At 41.1% G+C, this 18,281-nt stretch overlaps 1 protein-coding gene across 1 annotated transcript in view; it reads right to left on the bottom strand.

Moving 5' to 3' along the window:
* Positions 1–8,061, bottom strand: part of LOC147213358 (pleckstrin homology domain-containing family G member 3-like) — a 31,850-nt gene extending 23,789 nt beyond the window's left edge. The window contains exons 1-2 of the mRNA XM_086143024.1: positions 7,967–8,061; positions 3,374–3,426 (exon numbers count right to left, since the gene is read on the bottom strand). Of these exons, the coding sequence (XP_085999150.1) occupies positions 3,374–3,422 (49 nt within the window). The 5' untranslated portion in view covers positions 3,423–3,426; positions 7,967–8,061. The remainder of the gene's footprint in view (positions 1–3,373; positions 3,427–7,966) is intronic.
* Between the last annotated feature and the right edge of the window lie 10,220 nt (positions 8,062–18,281).

Here is an 18,281-nt window from a genome sequence, read left to right as displayed (position 1 = left end):
GACAGTATTGAAAACACAATTTGTCCCACGGTTGTTTGCTTGATCTTCTTTTCTATTAGGAGTCTCCTCAGCAAATGACCTGCCCCCATCTAACTCACCGCACCCTCCTCTCTCACATCGACTAACCTAATGTCCTCTTTAGCTGCGTCCATAAATCTCCTCTTTGGTCTGCCCGTAGGCAATTCTGCCGGTATATTCACTATCTCACCCCTGTATACGTCTAATAATCTCAGTGTGGCTTCATCATCTAATATATGCTGTCCCTCTGATGGACTCATTCCTGATCTTATCAATCCTCACCACTCCCAGAGAGAACCTCAACATCTCTGCTCTGACCAATTCAACCAGTCTTTTCCTCAATGCCACTGTCTCCAAACCATAGACCCTTTTTTCCCCCGACTGTCCTTTGAAAAGTTGTAAGAAAAGGTATGTGAGAATAGACAAGACAAACAAATCCACCCGCAGCTTCAGACAGTTCATCCTTACTTGCCAAACTGGTCTATGCTGAGTCTGGAGCTTTGTGTTGAGTGCTGGAGAAGGACTACTACAAAAATGCAGGTGTGAGTTTCTAATCCACACTAATTAGGATGAAGTTGTTAATCCAGCACAGAGCTGGGATTTACAACCAGCGACCAGCACAGAGGATCCGGCCAATCAGCTGCTCTTATATGGCCCAGTTCCTCCAATCAAACCAGCAGCCGACAGTCTTAGTTTCGGATCTGACCGCGGCTTTATAATACATGGACGGAAAACACACACACACAAACATTGACTGACTGACCGCACACTAAAACTGAAGTATTTGCAGACAACATCTGACCCCTGATCCCTCCACACACAGCCTCTTCTTTGCATCACATCATTCATGACCTATATTTCCTTTACGACGGGAAATATAAAGCCGATTTCATGACCTTGAAACAAGGTGAACCGCAGTTGGTGACCATCGAACCAGCATTTATGCAGATCCACTTTCCCCTGGTACGAGCCATCAGGTGTTCCCACATCGGAACACCTGTCTTACGTAACACAGTTAAAGTCAGACGGTTTCCATGGCGATTAAGAGTCTGGTCATGTGACAGGGGGTTATCTAAAAGGGGATGAAATGTCAAGTCACTGTCAAACACACAAACACAACACTCCCCTGGATCAATATCCAGAATCACGATGAGTCCGTTTGAGGTATATGTACCTGAAAACTACATTACCCATGAGGCTTGGCAATTGCAACAGCCCAAATGCAGAAACTGTGACATCGCAACAATAACTATATCATATTCAAAAGGAGCTAACCGGCAAATATGTAACAACTGTTTAACAATGGCATTAGTCCACCAACTGAGCATCGATCAGTTGGATCAATAGCTGATCAAAGGCTAGGCCACGAGTTTGAGGAGGTTATCTTCTTCGCCTCCTGCCGATTCATTCAGGAAGAATGTATCTGTCTTGTTGGAAATTAGTTTAAGTTTCAATGTCTGAACGTCTATAAAACACACAAGAAGACGTGGGGTCTAATAACTGGTCTAAATCAGAACCAGGTGTTGACCTACCTGAGAGGGGTGGCTGGACCAGGACTGAGACATAGACTGGTCGGGACGGAGTCTAACAGCCTGCCGGCAGCCCGGGCGCCAGGGGACCGGGCTTAATCCAATCAGACCGAGTCCAGGAGGCTGAGGCAGTGTTGCCTCCTGCTGGAAACGATGTAAACAATCCGCCGCCACCAAACAACCACTGAAAATCAATCGGAATCACTGATCGGTGATTCCTTAATTAACGGTGTGGTGGATTTTAGTTTGACATTGTGCTGGACTTAAAATGACTTTTTTTTTTTTTTTTTTTGGATTTAGGGAATTAACCAGTCGACATTAATCGGTCAAGCACGGGGGACATTTTCCTTTCATGGTTCCTCATGACCGCTTCCTTGACTGTTCTTTGTCTCATCCTTCCATTCCTTCCAATCCTGGTCTTTGTCATACCCCTCGACACCACTCCGTCATCTACTTTTCCCCCTCTTTTTCATCTCACCATCTTCTTCACATCCCCATCTACTTCTTTCCCCCCTCATCTCCTCTTCTGTCATTCTTTACCACATCTCCTCCCCCTTCTCTTAAGCTGTTTTTGTCCACCCCACTTTACCTGCTCAACAGGAATGCCAAATGTATGTTCCTCCCATGGCAGGAAACATCACACTGATGATGTCATCATCGCCACTATCATCATCATCATCATCACCACCACTATCATCATCGCCATCATCAGAGACTGAGCGGCCATTAAAGCAGACACACAGACGTCTTTTGTTTTGCCTGCGGTTGTGATTGTGTTTGTTTTTGTGTGTTTGCGGACGTCGCCACCTCCCTTCGCTGTCGGACCCGAGAAGAATGGCGGCACACATTGAGACAACAACTCAAAACAAATGCGCCGACAAAAGATGCAAGTGTGTGAGAGCGATAGACAAGCCTGGAGAACAAAAAAAAAAGAAAAAAAGAAAGAAATAAAAAAAAAAAAGGAAGGTATGATGATAAACCAGCCAGCGCACCAAGACCCTGGCGGTTATTCAGGAATGTTGTCTCTTTCATCTACTGTTGCACAAGAAAATTCAGGAGATAGCAAGTGATGATTCAGATATGCCCCTAAAGAATGGTGAAACTCATATGCCCCAGAAAAAAAAAAAATTAAGAACTACAGCCCGACACATTCTGTGGAATAAATTTCTATAGTAAAATGTTAAAAAAAAAAAAGACATTTATTAGTTTTAACTTTTAGGTCTGACAACAATCGAAAACATTTTTTTAAACCCTGTCAGATGTCACAACCCCTTCAATGAAATATAGTAATTTAACTTCAATTCGATTTCCCTGATATCAAATCAAATGTTTGTCCCATTTCTTTTAAACGCATTGTGTGCTGCTGACGTGAAGAGCAAGCTAATTTCTCGTTGATTTTCAAGCCATTTTTTGTCTTTTTACAGTGTTTCGGGCTAATTTTCTTTTCCATTTGATTTTCATGTCTCTCCTCCAACTCCAGAATAAGAAGACACTCATTGTGTTGAGGGAATTTCTTGTTAACGTTGACATTTTTTACTTGCTCATTTTCAGGAAATTTCAAGCTGACTATTGGAGGTATTTTCATCTAGCATACTTCCAGCTCATTTCTATATTCTTATTTCTAATTTTCCCCCAAAATACAGGAAAAACGTATCATTTTAATGCGAATTATATGAAGAAGGACTGAGTTCTAAAGACCTGAAAGTTTCAAGAAAGTGCAACACTGATTACCGGCGGCGGCTCCACTTTTGTTTTGACATGATGTTCTTGTTTTCTGTCGATACAAGCAAATTTACTGTCACTGAGATCAGATTTGTGTCTCTTACCGTCACCCATGTGGACATCATAGGAGGGGCTTTGGGAACCTTCAGGCATCACCCTGTAACATATACACATGCGTGCACACACACACACACAAGCAAACACACACACATACAAACGAAAACAGACAAGCACAAAGCCACTGTGAATAGAATTTGGAAAAAGAGCCGTCAAATACAGGTACAATTTGTATCCGTTTGATAACTAATAAAACATGCACCCACACTCCCGCATACGCCTGACAACCTAGTTCACATGAAAGAACAACTAGCCAATCAGACGTAGGCTTGGGTCATATAGGGCATGAAATAAAAAGATAAACAACAGCGATGACTAACCCAACCAGAGTGACTTCCTGTGGCGGTGTCATGTTTCCCCTCCCCAGCCGATCACGACAGATAATTTTGCCCAAAGTAATTGAATACAATTTGAACAAGATTCGGAAATGTAAAACGGCGTCATTTTTTAAATCTTACACTCAAATTCAGGATTATGTTTGTTCGATACCGTGTTGGATTTGTACAGAACCGCAAAAAGCGACGGAAATTATTAAGTTGACGTGCAACTCACTGAGGTCAAAAAGAAGCAGTCTTGCTGTCACTGAGTCAGAAAAAGACGGTGAAGACTGTGTTTTCATAGACAGTGAGACGGTGCCTGAATCAGCGACTGGACCATCAGGGCAAAACTACCTGTCTAGTCTATCACAGTGGTTTTATGTTTACGGTGCAGAACTGACACCTGTCAAGTGGAAAATAATTGAGAGAAACACATACTGAATCTGGGAGAATTGTGAAAAGGTTTTTTTTTTTTACTTTTAAATCAACAATCTTTTCATCTTGGATATTTAAGCAATTTTCAGCAGATATTTTTGTTGATTTCTAAGAAATGTATTCCTGAGTTTAAGGCAATGAATGCTTGCTAGGACCACAAGTTGGAATCCATTGATAAAATCATGGGATTTGAGATTTCTAGAGTCTGTTTTTTTTAAAAAACATTATTTCTGGATCATGTAATGAAAGTTGTAGATAATTTTCAGGTCATCGTTTTTTGTTATGAGTAGAGTCTTTCCAAACACTAGAGACTTGGAAGACAGAACTTCAGAAAGACATTACAAATTAATTCCAGCCTAAAATAGCTGAATAATACATTTTATAGGGTTCGTTGTTTGATTTATGTATTTTGTTGATACCTGCCCCGGTGTACAGCACTTTATTCCACATGTGCTTTTTAAAGTGCTTTATTTTTAATATTTATTTTTTATTTTTTTTTGATTTTTGATAATTTTCTAGGGTCCTTTTTTCCCAGGCGGCTAATTGTATGCACTTGTAAGACCCTGTTGCCATGGTGATTAACTGAGCAGACATGACCTGCTTATGTTTACAGCCAATATAATTTATGTATCGTAAATTGTTTTCCAAATATCCTAGATCAACCACTTGGTGACCATCTCTCACCAGAAACCAAACTGGATTCATCAAGCACCTAACACCCCCTGCACCTGTTGCCATGGAGACCTCAGATGTCAGCGTGCCGGCCACAGGCAGGCTGCTTGAACACCATGATTTTTACCTGTCAAGACCCAGATCAGATTAAAAACATCAAATCTGGTTACTATCGAAACACATTGCTGAGCTGAGACACACAGGAGCTGTGGGTTCACAATCCGAACACAATCTGGTTTGGTCCTTCGATTGTGATTATTTCATTGCTGTACTTCCCCCATATTTGTTTATTTCGAGAAAATAGAAGAACTGGACTCTTTAAAGGAACTTCAAAATCCTCCAACTTCTTCTTCTTTCGGCTTTTCCCTTCAGAGGTCGCCGCAGCGAATAAACCTTCTCCATCTAACCCTATTCTCTGTATCTTCCTCTCTCACACCAACTACCTTCATATCCTCTCTCACTACGTCCATAAATCTTCTCTTTGGTCTTCCTCGAGACCTCTTGCCTGGCAGCTCCAATTCCAGCATCCGTCTACCAAGATATTCTCTATCCCTTCTCTGTACATGACTGAACCATCTCAGTCTGGCTTCTCTGACCTTCTCTCCAAAACATCTAACATGTGCTGTTCCTCTGATAGACTCATTCCTGATCCTATCCATCCTGGTCACTCCCAAAGAGAACCTCAACATCTTCATCTCTGCAACCTCTAGTTCTGCCAGCTGTCTTTTGGTCATTGTAACAGTTTCTAGTCCATACATCATTGCTGGTCTCACCACGTCTTGTACACCTTCCCTTTCATTCTAGCTGATAGTCTTCTATCACATAGTACCCCTGACACTTTTCTCCACCCATTCCAATCTGCTTGGACCCATCTCTTCACCTCTTTTCCACACTCTCCTACGCTCTGGACTGTTGACCCTAAGTACCTGAAATCCTCCAGCTTCTTGATCTCCACTCCCTGTAGCCTCACTGTTCCACCCGAGTTCCTCTCATTCACACACATATATTCTGTCTTGCTGCGACTAACTTTCATTCCTCTCCTTTCCGGAGCATACCTCCACCTCTCTAGATTTTTCTCTACCTGTTTTCTGCTCTCACTCCAGATCACGATGTCATCTGCAAATATTATGGTCCATGGAGAGTCCTGTCTAACCTCATCCGTCAGCCTGTCCATCACCATTGCAAACAAGAAGGGGCTCAGAGCTGACCACCCAGACCCTTTCTCAACTCTTCCCTGAAAACCATGCAACACTCCTCCCTTTTCAGCTTCCACCACTTCGTCCTCTGCTCTGCCTTTGTCTTCTTCATCTTCCTTGTCACCAGAGTCATCCTACAAACCACCATCCTGTGCTGTCTGGCTACACTCTCACCTACAACTACTTTGCAGTTACTGATCTCTTTCAGGTTACCTAGTCTATACAAGATATAGTCTACCTGCGTGCTCCTACCTCTGCTCTTATAAGTTACCCTATGTTCCTGTTTTTTCTGGAAAAAGGTGTTCACTCCAGCCATTTCCATCCTTTTTGCAAAATCTACCACCATCTGTCCCTCTGCATTCCTATCCTGTATACCAAATCTGTCCATCACTTCTTCATCTCCTCTATTGCCTTCACCAACATGCCCATTGAAGTCTTCTCCAATTACCACTCTCTCATTTCTGGAAATATTCTGCATCACTTCATCTAACTCATTTCAGAACTTCTCCTTCTCTTCAAATTCACACCCCACCAGCGGGGCATAGCCACTAACAACACTGAGCATCACACCTTCAATTTCCAGTTTCAGACTCATAACTCTGACATTCTTTTCACCTCTAGGATGTTCCTAACAAACTCCTCCTTCAAGAGAACTCCTACTCCATTTTTCTTCTTGTCAGTACCATAATAGTACAACTTAAAGCCTGCTTCTAAGCTTCCGGCCTTACTACCTTTCCACCTGGTCTCCTGGACACACAGTATATCCACCTTCCTTCTCGGCATCATGTCGACCAACTCTCTACCTTTTCCTGTCATAGTCCTGATATTCAAAATCCCTACTCTCAGTCCCAGGCTCTTTCCTTTCCTCCTCTCTCTGCTTCCGAAAACACACTCCTCCTCCTTTACTTGTTCTTCGACCCACAGTAGTCCAATTTCCACTTGTACCCTGTAGGTCATCAGTACCAATGGCGGTCGTTGTTAACCCGGTCCACGACCGATCTGGTTATGGTTGACTCGCGTGTTTGGTTTTGGCAAAAGTTTTATGCCGGATGCCCTTCCTGACACAACCCTCTGCATTTATCCGGGCTTGGGACCGACACAGGGAGACACTGCTCCATGGACCCCCCAAGGCAGGCTTGGGGAGACACGGGCCAGTGCCGCCCTGAGGCTGCATTTTCAAAATCCTCCAACTGGGAAGTGTATAAAGCTAACAGGAGTTCATTTTACACGAATCTCCCTCTTGAAAAGAGCAATTCGAGAGTTTTATTGCTGTCTGGCAAAGGGGCACGTCAAACCAAACATGACTATTTGCGCCCCAATAGATGTAACACCTAACCTGCGACTCGGCTTATTGTAAAAGCGCAGAGCTTTTGTCAATCTCATAAAATACAAGGGAATTCAGATTTATTCCCGTGTTGACAGCATGTGTCAGGGAGTGTTTCAGACAGGGCAGAGCGGGACAGGAACGGGCAAAATGAGAGTTGACTTTTAACAAAGTGCCCTCTTGTGCATGAGACGTATGCGGAATTAAAGAGAAATACCGTCTGGTTCTAGTGGATATAAGCATATGATATGACAGACAATTATTTTACGAGAAAAACACGTTATTTCAAAATACCGATAAACTCTCCGGAGGTTCTGCACTCCCAAACCCACGTCCTAAAATTGAGACCAGCTGCTGAACTTATTGCTTATTCTGACTCAGGAACGTAACTTGTTTTCGACAAGAGTTTCGATTTGACATAAAGGAGACGGACCGCATAGGATTTAAAATCTTTTGGATTTTTAAAAACTCGGGAAGGAGACAGATAAACCCCACTTCCGCGTAGACTACAAACTCCCGACGGACAACGCCGGATCCTCTCGCAGGGACACGAAAACTGCATTTTAACACACAGAAACCCGGAACAAACGTAACGTTCCTCGGCAGATAAAATAAAAAGTGTCGTTTCGGACTCACCTCAGTGACGGTTGCGTTGTGAAGGTGAATAAAAATTGAGAAGAAGTGTCATCAACAGTAACGAGGTTCTACTGACTTTAGAAAAAAAACACTGAATTGTGAGCGGCCACGTCCTGCTTCAATGCGCATGCGCGGCGTTTTTGAAAGCAAAGCAGGCACGAGCCGAACCTTTTTTTAAGTCAACAAACATTAAGCGCGTTGCAAAACCACATATTTGATTGATTGTCAGATAAATTACACTTCAGTTCTGTTAGTTTACTTTTCTTCAATATTACACTGACATTAATATAATGTTGTTGCAGACGCACATTTGATTCACCAATAAAAAACAACACATTTTTTTGTAATGACAACTAACATTTCCGGTTCGTGTGGGAAATGATCCTAGAGAGGAATTCGATTATTTTTGTTTTATATTTAAATCGGTTTTCTGCGGGGGAGTTCTGGGAACCCAGTCAGAGTCATTTTGAAATAGTCAATTTTATCATCATGTTTAAAAAAAGCATTTTGAATTCGCAATAAACCATGTATTTGATTGTTTTTTTTTTTTTTGAATCATTACTGTAATGTTATGAGTAAGTGTCCTATCTTGAGAAAGTCAAAATACTGTGAACGAAGAAAACGCAGGACAGACACTATTTAATGAAAAGGTTGTATTACAAGAATGCTGGGAGTTTATTCAGAACCTTTTGTTAAAATATTGGTTAACTATTATGAGGAAGTTAAAAACCTTGATTTTGTTTAATGCCTCTCATTCTCTGTCACACACATAAAATTGCTGGATCACATTAATAAAAGCAAGAGATGTGGGATAGTAGTAGCCAATGTTTTAATGATCTTTCATTTTAGAAATCAAATCAGTCATTGACTCTTTTTTTCTTCTGAACCAAATTAGTTGAAGGAGTGTTCATCAAAACATCAAGGATGGGAGGGAAGTCATTTAAAAACACTGCATTGAAACAGGTAGTTCTCGCCTCGAACATACAGTTTTCCATGAACACATGCTGCAAATGAGAAATAAGGAAACGCGACATCGACACACACCCAGTGGAGTATCCAGATGCCTCAACCAGCCAATTGGAATAATTAACTTTTTATTTGTAAAAAGATGAATGGACTGGTGTCCACAGAAAACCAGTATTGCTCTTCACCATGCATCCGTTCATCGAGGACTTTTCAGACAAACAAGCCTCTGAACGGGTCCATTGTTTAAAACAAAGTATGTCCCATCACATTAAGTACTAAAAAAAATCCAAACTCAATTTAATGACATTCAGACACATTCACTATATCAATGTTTGATTTTAGAATAAAAAATAAAAATCACATTGGACTCAAATCGATTTATAACTGTCAAGCGCAATAACACAAACTCTAACTCTACCTCTTTAAATCAGTCTGTTGCTAGTATTTTCTTTTATTTTGTTGCCAAATTTAAAAAAACAGTTTCTCACTGTGACTGAAACTGCAACAAAAACTGCCATTCAATGCTAATCTTTTCGTCATTCCTTGCCCATTTTTAGGTACTCATTCATGTAATTATATTATTTACACATTTTGAGTTAGTAACTTGCTGAGCTTTTTCTTTTTTGTCATTTCCTGTATATTGAAGACATTCTTCTGGCAGTTTTTAAGGTCACTTCTCAAACATGCCAGCAATCTGATTTCACACTTCGATAATACTCAAAATTTGTCATAGCATGTCCAACTCTAATCCACTGAAATTTCTATTTCAGTGGATTATAATGGGTGGCATGGTGCAGGAGGTAGAGCGATCATCTTTGGAACCGAACATTCCTGGTTCCTCCTAGTGTGTTGTTGAGCAAGACACTGAATGCAGAACTGCAGAGAATGAATTTCCCCCAGAGGAATTAATAAAAGATAAATTATTATTTATCCTCACTTGGTGCTGCAAACATCAATTGAAGTATCCACAGCACTTCAATTTAAGTTCACTCTTGTCCCTCTCACTTTTATCTCTGTCGTTGGAGTAAAGTGAACTTCTCAGCATTTGCAATGATGTCACTATGTGTTGTTTGCACTGTTACGGCATTAAGACTTTTCTTTCATCACTCTTTTTCTGAAAGAGTCCCCATTTATTGTAAATGCCCCTTTCGAAACATTCAGATAAAAGGAAAAGAGGAATCTGGTGTGGGGAGAGCAACCGGACTGGACAACAACTGTTTAAGCTGGATGAAGCTGGATTCTGTTTCAGTAGTCCATACCAGGGGGAAAGTGAGATTTCTCATACCCTGTTCATTAACCAGGGAACGCAGAAGGGCTGTGTGTTCCAGATAGTCAGGCACAAAGTGGCAGCTGTAGCCCACAAAAGACAGCATGTCTTTTTACCGAGCTGGCCATTTTACCCCTTGGCCATGCATCTCAAAAAGGAGACTGTCAGCCTGCAGCACTTAAAGTTGGACTTTAAAACTGACTTTGTATAGTTTTAATAAAAGATCATGGGTGGCAGTGAGGCGGGTGGCCTCGTCTGGGGCTGCCAACAGTATATCATCTACATCGGGGGTCTCAAACTATTGTAGTTTGAGGCCCCTGCCTTAATATGAAAGTTTAATGTTTGATATGGATGCTGTATGTGTTAGCACTAGCTCCGTGCTAAATAGTTGGTCCTGTCTCATTCCGGGGGCCGCATGCTTCGGAGCACCCGGACTATACCGGCAGCCTGAATACACATGTAAACCACAGATGTAAACAACTTGGCGCTCCTGCCTTCGCCAGTGCTGCTGAAAATACACATTTAAACAGATATAAACAACACGCCGGTGTGGCTGTCACCTGAAGCACCTGATGCTCTGAAGCACCAGACCTAACATTACACACACAAGAACGGGAAATATGAGGGCGAGGACGCTCACACAGAGCTAACACTATGTGTGTGTGTGTGTGTGCTAGCCATGAGCCGAACTTTTCAAACTTTATTAATTTTTTTTTCAAGAATAATAATAAGAATAAGAATAAGAATAATAAGAACATCTTTATTTATCCCGAAGGAAATTGTCGTGCTAGAGTTTCAAGTAAAAACATAACAATAATAAATAATAGTAGGAAATTGTATAAACAGTTAAAAAAAAGGGAGGGGGGGGGCGCAGGACCCTGGAGCCGATCTGGGACCAGCAGAAATGACCCTTTCCGTGGTCAGCTAAACACTTAAACTGAAACTTCAACGCGACAGTGACATCTAGCGGAATTTATATATTTCACAGCCCCAAACATGTCTTTCTCAAAGCCTGCAGTGAAGAGAGAGGTTGGTGATGAGCACAGACAATTTCAGGAAAAGTGGGAAATTGAATATTTCTTTGTGGAGCACAGGGGCACCCCAATGTGTCTTATTTGCACAGAGAAAGTTGCGGTGCGCAAGTAATAGAATTTGAAATGTCATTACACAACTAGACATGCTGGAGACGATGCAAAATAAGAATAAGAATAAGAACAACTTTATTTATCCCGAAGGAAATTGTTGCCCCAGAGTTTCAAGTAAAACATAACAATAATAAATAATAGTAGGAAGGAGGGAGAATACGAAATACAAATAAAACCATAAAGTGTCCAAGTCAAGGCTATAAAGTGTTTTAAGGTCTTAAAAAGTACAAAGATTTTAAATATTCCCTTCGGCTGAAGGAAGAGGAACTAAAACGTCCGGGGAGATACTGGTGAGATGAGAGAGCCAACCAAGTTGCCAATCTTTAAACATGTCTACTGAAGCAAAAGATTTCTTTAAGAAAGCAACCAAAGAGAATAATGCAGCAGTCGAAGCGAGCTATGTGGTTAGTGAGATGATTACTAAAGCGCGAAAGCCATTCACAGAAGGTGAATTTGTCAAATAATGCCTGTTACAAGCTGCAAGTATAGTCTGTCCAGAAAAGAAAGATCAGTTTAACAAGATCAGCCTTTCTGCCAAGTGACATTTATGACCAACTGTGTGAGAAAGCAAAATATTTCAGTGTATACTCACAATATATGTCCGTGTGTAGATGACAATTTTGAAGTGACGGCTGAGTTGCTCACAGTAATTCCAATGCATGGCCAGACCACTGCTCAGGAGATATTTCACCAGCTGTGCGATGCCATTGTGAATGCCGGTTTTCACTTTTTAAAAAAAAAAACTGGAAGAGGAGGGTGTGGAGGAAGCCATAGCTCTGTACTGCACTATCCATCAGCAGGCCCTTTGCAGCAAATGCCAGAAGTTTGACAATGTGATGTGTGTTGTTGTACAATGCATCGACCACATCAGATCCAGGGGCTTAAAACACAGACGGTGCCGTGTTTTTTTTGGAGGAAATGGAGTCAGAATATGGGGACGTGCTCTAATTCACTGAGGTACGTTGGCTCAGCAGGGGAAACATGTTGAAGAGATTTTTTCTGAGTTGAGAGCAGAAGTGAAAGCCGTCACGGAGAAGGATGGGGTGGCTGTTCCTGTGCTAAGTGATCCTAAATGGCTCATGGACTCAGCTTTTCTTAATGTACTGAACAAGAAGTTGCTCGGCCAGGGGCAACTTGTTAGTGCTGCCTATGACAATGTGAGAGCATTCTCCACAAAACTTGTGCTACGGAAAGCTCAGCTCTCTCGGACAAACCTTTGCCATTTCCCAGCATGCAGCGCACTCGTGAATGCAGGCACACCATTCCGTGGTGAGAAGTATGCTGATGCCATTTTGAAGCTAAAGGAGGAATTTGACTACAGATTTGCAGAGTTCAAGACACACAGAGCCACATTTCAAATTTTTGCGGACCCCTTCTCCTTCCATGTGCAAGATGCCTCTCCTGTGCTTCAAATGGAGCTCATTGACCTGCAGTGCAACTCTGAACTCAAAGCCAAATTCAGGGAGGTGATTGGGAAAGCAGACAAGCTCGGGCAATTTTTGAGAGAATTGACTCCCGGGTTCCCTCAGATTTATGTTCAAGCGGACCATGTGCCTTTTTTTGGGAGCACATACTTGTGTACTCATACTCTTCTCCACCTTGCACTTACTTATGAGCATCTTCGAGGTCTACTGAGGGTCTCAACTGCTTCTTTCCCTCAAGCCAAATGTGGCTCGGCTGCGCGAGAGGAAGCGCTACCAGACCTCTAGCAAGAAGTAGGCAAGAGAAGACATGTTCAGAACAGTTCATGTTCAAAGTTCCATTCGTGTTCAAGTTAAAGGTTAAAGTACTGTTAATTTGAATATGAATAATAATAGATTTCTCTACTCACCAACTATATGTGGTTTCTTAAGTCTTTCCTATTTGCTGTATTGTTATTTTATTTATTTATTACTGATCGATTGATTTATTTTCTTAATTCTTGATTTGTTAATTTATTGATTCATCTTATTTTGTGAAGAATAATAAAAATGAAGATATTTGAGAACAGCGGGATGTTTTATCAGAGCTTTTCTTATGAAAAACTTGATGCGGCCCAGTCTCACCCAGACCCTGCTCCAGCGTTCCACAGGTAAATTGAGTTTGAGACCCCCGATCTACATACTGAATCAATAAAACCGACAGCGGAAGCTACAAGTCACCCAACTGTTCTTTGGGAGCCTGAAAAATTCCAGGAGATATTATCTTCATCCAAATACACTGTTTAAACATTTTGGAGCTGAGAGGGTGATCACAAATCTGACAATAAACACAGGTGACTGATTTCTAGAAAAAAATGCAGAACAGAAATTTCATCACAGAATAGTGATGAAAAAGTGGATGCGAATGAATACAGTTTTTAATAACAAGAATAAAAAGACAATAATGGTATTACAAATAAGAGGATGATGCTTCCCTCGATGAAACGGATGTGATTGATCTATTTGGATACTATCAAAAAACCACAAGAGGGTTTTTACAACTGAAAGTCCCTTGACATTTGGCTGATTTCCTCAAATGTAGTTGTGGCCACTCAGCATTTCCTGACCCCCTTTGACACAAATAATACTCATGAGAAAGCAGGACGATACTTCTAAGAATCAGGCCTATCAGTTTGTTATGCGGCCCTTTTTTTTTTTTTTTTTTTTAGCAACAAGCGTGTTTCTCTATGGAACTGTCTTAAAAATTCCCCTGTATTGTCATTACGATCTTTCAGCGAACACGGCATCGAAACACCTCACAGTTTCAACAAAAAATTATGCAACAAGAACACTTCCACAGAGATTGTTGACGCAAAACTAGCACACCTGTGAAGTTACACCAGGCAACCTGGCATCTACCAGGTTACAATCACCTAGGTCAGGGGTCGGCAACCGGCGGCTCGTTCATCTTTACACTGCGGCTCCGAGTGGCTTGGGAAAATAATGTTAAATATTTAATTGAAGTGTATTTCATTTGTGTTAATTCCTTTTTTTTACTTTTAGTTCTAAGTTGGAAGATTATTGTGATCTTGAAATATTGAATAAAATTATATGTATTATTTTTCGCCGCTCAAAATAACGTCACACTCGCGGAAGCCGGTATACCCGCCAGCCGGTAAAGTCCCGATTTGCAAATGCTGTGCGCAGAAGTTCAAGAGCAGAAGTCCCATAAACCAGGTAAAATAAATATTTATGAAGATATTTTGCAAATATTTATTTTTTATTGTATTTACTGACACAGTGATTTTTTCACAATTTATTTTTAAAATTCAGGTCAAGGCTCCGCTACACGCTCTGAAAGCCCAAAGCTCAAAATGAGTTCATTACATAAATAAAATTTAATTTTTTTCCGTAATACTTTGTGAATTTCAGAAGCAACACACTACACACTTGTTTATACAAAGTGTAAAGGTAATGAAAAGCAATATATACAGTGGTACCTTTATTTTTAGACGTCAAAAAGTAATTGTGGCTCCCAGTGTTTTCTTTTTCCGAGGAAACCGGGTCCAAATGGCTCTTTGGGTGTTAAAGGTTGCCGACCCCTGGACTAGCCTATAGTTGTAGTGGTAAAACGGCATAGCGTTTTTTTTGTTCTATGTGCTGTTACACGATGACAGATTCCTCAACCCTGTTTTCTTTAAATTCACAAACTTTCTCCTCGATTTATTTTTAAAATTCAGGTCAAGGCTCTGCTACACGCTCTGAAAGCCCAAAGCTCAAAATGAGTACATTACATAAATAAAATTTAATTTTCTCTGTAAAAAGGCATGCGGTAAAGAACTGACTGAGGACAGGAAACTTCATCATCGGTCCAGTTTAGCTAAAGAGCGTAACGCTAGCGTGACACACACAAAAATCTTTACCTGGTAGTACTTCACTGACAAAACACACCTCATTACCTACCCACCCAAATCTTGTGTCGGTAGCTTTGCCTTTTAGATCTTCATTGTCATCCTCCTTCCTAAGGACTCTCTCATTCATGTCATGGTCATGTTCATTCATGTCAAATCTCTCGGGCCATCTGATCAAACCCCGCTCATCTCAAATACCAGATGTGGTCTTTTTTATACTTTTACCGATAATCCACTTTACTGATAATTATCTACTTTTCTTTGACAGGAAGTGACTTCTTGCTACATACATATTGTAAGACTTAAATTGTTCAAACCTGTTCAAACCAGGGCATGAGACTGAATCCAGACCTAGAGTTCTGGTTCCTCTGCAGACCCAGTACCCTGTCCTCATCCTTGTCTTCCAACATGAGGCAATATTGTGGTGTCTTGCACTGGGAGGTTCAAGTTGGGTCCTGGGAAACTGGTGACACTGTGACGCCTGTTTCTCCTCAACCTCATTTTCTCCTGCTGCTCCTGAGGGAATGCATGAGAAACATGCTGTGTTTTATTAGAGGTGTTGGGCCTCAGTTTAGTGTTGACATTTTGCTGTTTTTGTTGTGGTCCAGTTTTGGTCCTCTGACCCAGTCTAAGCCAATTTCATATTCTTGCATTGAGTTGATGCTCCACTATGACATATGTTTTTGTATTTGGTGACTTTTTTGGGGGGTAGTTTCCATGCTGAATCCGTAGAGTTTCTCAGAGAGGTTGTTCACTCTGAAAGCTAACAATAACTGAGCCCTGGAACGCTCTACTCTGGAGGAGGAGGATGAGGGAATGTTGCTCTGAGTGAAGACTTACAAGTGTTGTCCAGAATGTCTGACTCTCCCAAACCTTCTAACTGCATCCCAACCTTAAATCTTCTAACCTTCCACATGAACAGCATCCTACCAGGTCCAGATCGCAGGGCAACTAGAGCCCTCAGGTTAATGCCCGATGACATCCAAATACCATTATCTCTCTGAATGTATCATGTATTAATCCACCATGTATACTGCTCAAAAAAATAAAGGGAACACTTGAACAACACAATGTAACTCCAAGTCAATCACACTTGTGTGAAATCATAGTGTCCACCCAGGAAGCAACACAGATTCATTTTGACTTGTTTTAAGGACATTACATCAAAGTTGGATCAGCCTGGAGTTTGTTTTTACACTTTAATTTTGAGTGTGATTCCTAATCCAGACCTCCATGGGTTGATACAATTGATTTCCATTGATCATTTTTGTGTGATTTTGTTGTCAGCACATTCAACTGTGTAAAGAGCAAAGTATTTCATAAGAATATTTCATTCATTTAGATCTAGGATGTGTTTTTTAAGTGTTCCCTTTATTTTTTTGAGCAGTGTATATTCTAAAGGAGTTGTTCTCTGTACCTGCAGCATGTAATGCATAAGGATTTTCTCAGGTTGGTTCTTTTTATTCTTTTTTTTCTTTTTTATATTATTATTGTTACCAAGTTGGTTTCTGTGTGGGGCAAAACACCGAGGGCAACCGTCAAAGTGGCCTTTAAGGTCACGAGCCTGATGAGTTGTGTAACCCCCATGAATTTAGTGCGACCAAATTCAAAAATAGATATAAAAAGCATTACCTTTAGAGGGGACAATATGCATTCATGTTCATCTGAGCTCCCTCCCAGAATTCTCACAAAAACCTTGCATAGAAAGAGGCCTTTCCAGCATCCTTTTGTGGATGTGAAAGTTATAACTTTGTGAACCACCTATAGCCAAATCCTAATAAGCCCATATGTTGGTGTAGGTGTTCCATGTTAGTACTGTCGTGATGTTCTGACGTGTTCGGTATTTTGGCGTAATTGAGGGCAGAATTTAGAGGCTCCATAGGCCTAACTGTCTGCATTGTGAATTACCCCCGAAGATTTCCTCCATGCTGTGGTGTTCAATGACCCTCTATTAAAGAGTGTTATCCTGAGCATTGCAAACCTGAGTTTCACCACAGTGGTGTCAGAAGTTGGATCGCAAGACAACAACTATGTTTGGAGAAACCCTGCAGGCAACTGCGACTTCCTCTAGCCCCTGGTACATTACAAGCTATGACCACCAACTGGTTCATGGCTATGTGGGGGCAGGTCCCCAAGACCTTCCAGTGGCTTGGAAACCAGTTCCAAGGGTCAGGATATAGAGCTCTTCATCCACCTTTGCGATGCCTGCATCGCCCAGAAGGGGGCCAACCTGACGCTCTCATGCTCCCTTACACCTGTCTTAAACTGGTTATTTGGTTAATATCTTGTCAGGAGCTTTTAGAATTTATCCTGGACTTGTAAGAGTTGATGGTTCCATATTTCAAGATTGTAGGATTTTTTTTTTTTGTGATTTCAATGTACTGTCAGTGCATTAGCGCACCGATCATAGGTCTGCGAGCCTCAATCATTCTTCAGCAGCTTTATGGAACAACTTACTTGTGTAATTTTTCAACTACACCTCTCCAACAAAAGGTGGGCTATGAAAATAGGGTGTTTCAAGTCAAGTGGGAGTGTTTGTCTGCAAATGTAATGGGCAGAGTTCTGTCTTCTGTGCCAAGAAGTGTGGCTATGCCGACAATCTCAGACTAGTGAGCATCACAAAGCAGCAAACTACGCTTTAACTCATTTTTAGTTTGGAATGCAGTTTAATATTTGAATTTTTTTTCTCTTGCTACTACAGGACATTTGATTTTCATGTGAAGATTTTTTTTTTTTTTTTGGCCATTGTTTACCTGTAAAAAGTGTTTTCATTTGGATTTACTCTGGGGAAGTTGCAGATAGTCACAAGAAATACATGAAACTGATTTTCGAAACCTGTTACTTAAGCACAAAGTAGCAGAAATGTGTTGAAATCCAATTCTACCTAAACTGTCCTGTCATAATTTACAAAGAACAACCCCAGCCCTGTGAGAACTCATTCCCCACTAAAGTACAAGCCATGGACCAAGGTCTAAATCGCCATCAGTGACACATAAAGCAGATTTGTACATAGGGGGGTTATGATGAGAACCTGCAACTGAAACAAATGAGAGCTTATCAAATATCACAAAACAGCTGGTTGCACGAGGACAAGCTGGAAGCTGATTTATTGGTAAACTTTACCAA

The sequence above is a fragment of the Fistularia commersonii genome, chromosome 36, assembly GCF_037954325.1.
Source record: "Fistularia commersonii isolate RoL2024-O1a breed Wild chromosome 36, RoL_Fcom_v1.0, whole genome shotgun sequence".
NCBI classification, from domain to species: domain Eukaryota; kingdom Metazoa; phylum Chordata; class Actinopteri; order Syngnathiformes; family Fistulariidae; genus Fistularia; species Fistularia commersonii.
Note: the sequence above shows the minus strand (reverse complement) of the source record. Positions and strands in the feature narration are given on the sequence as shown.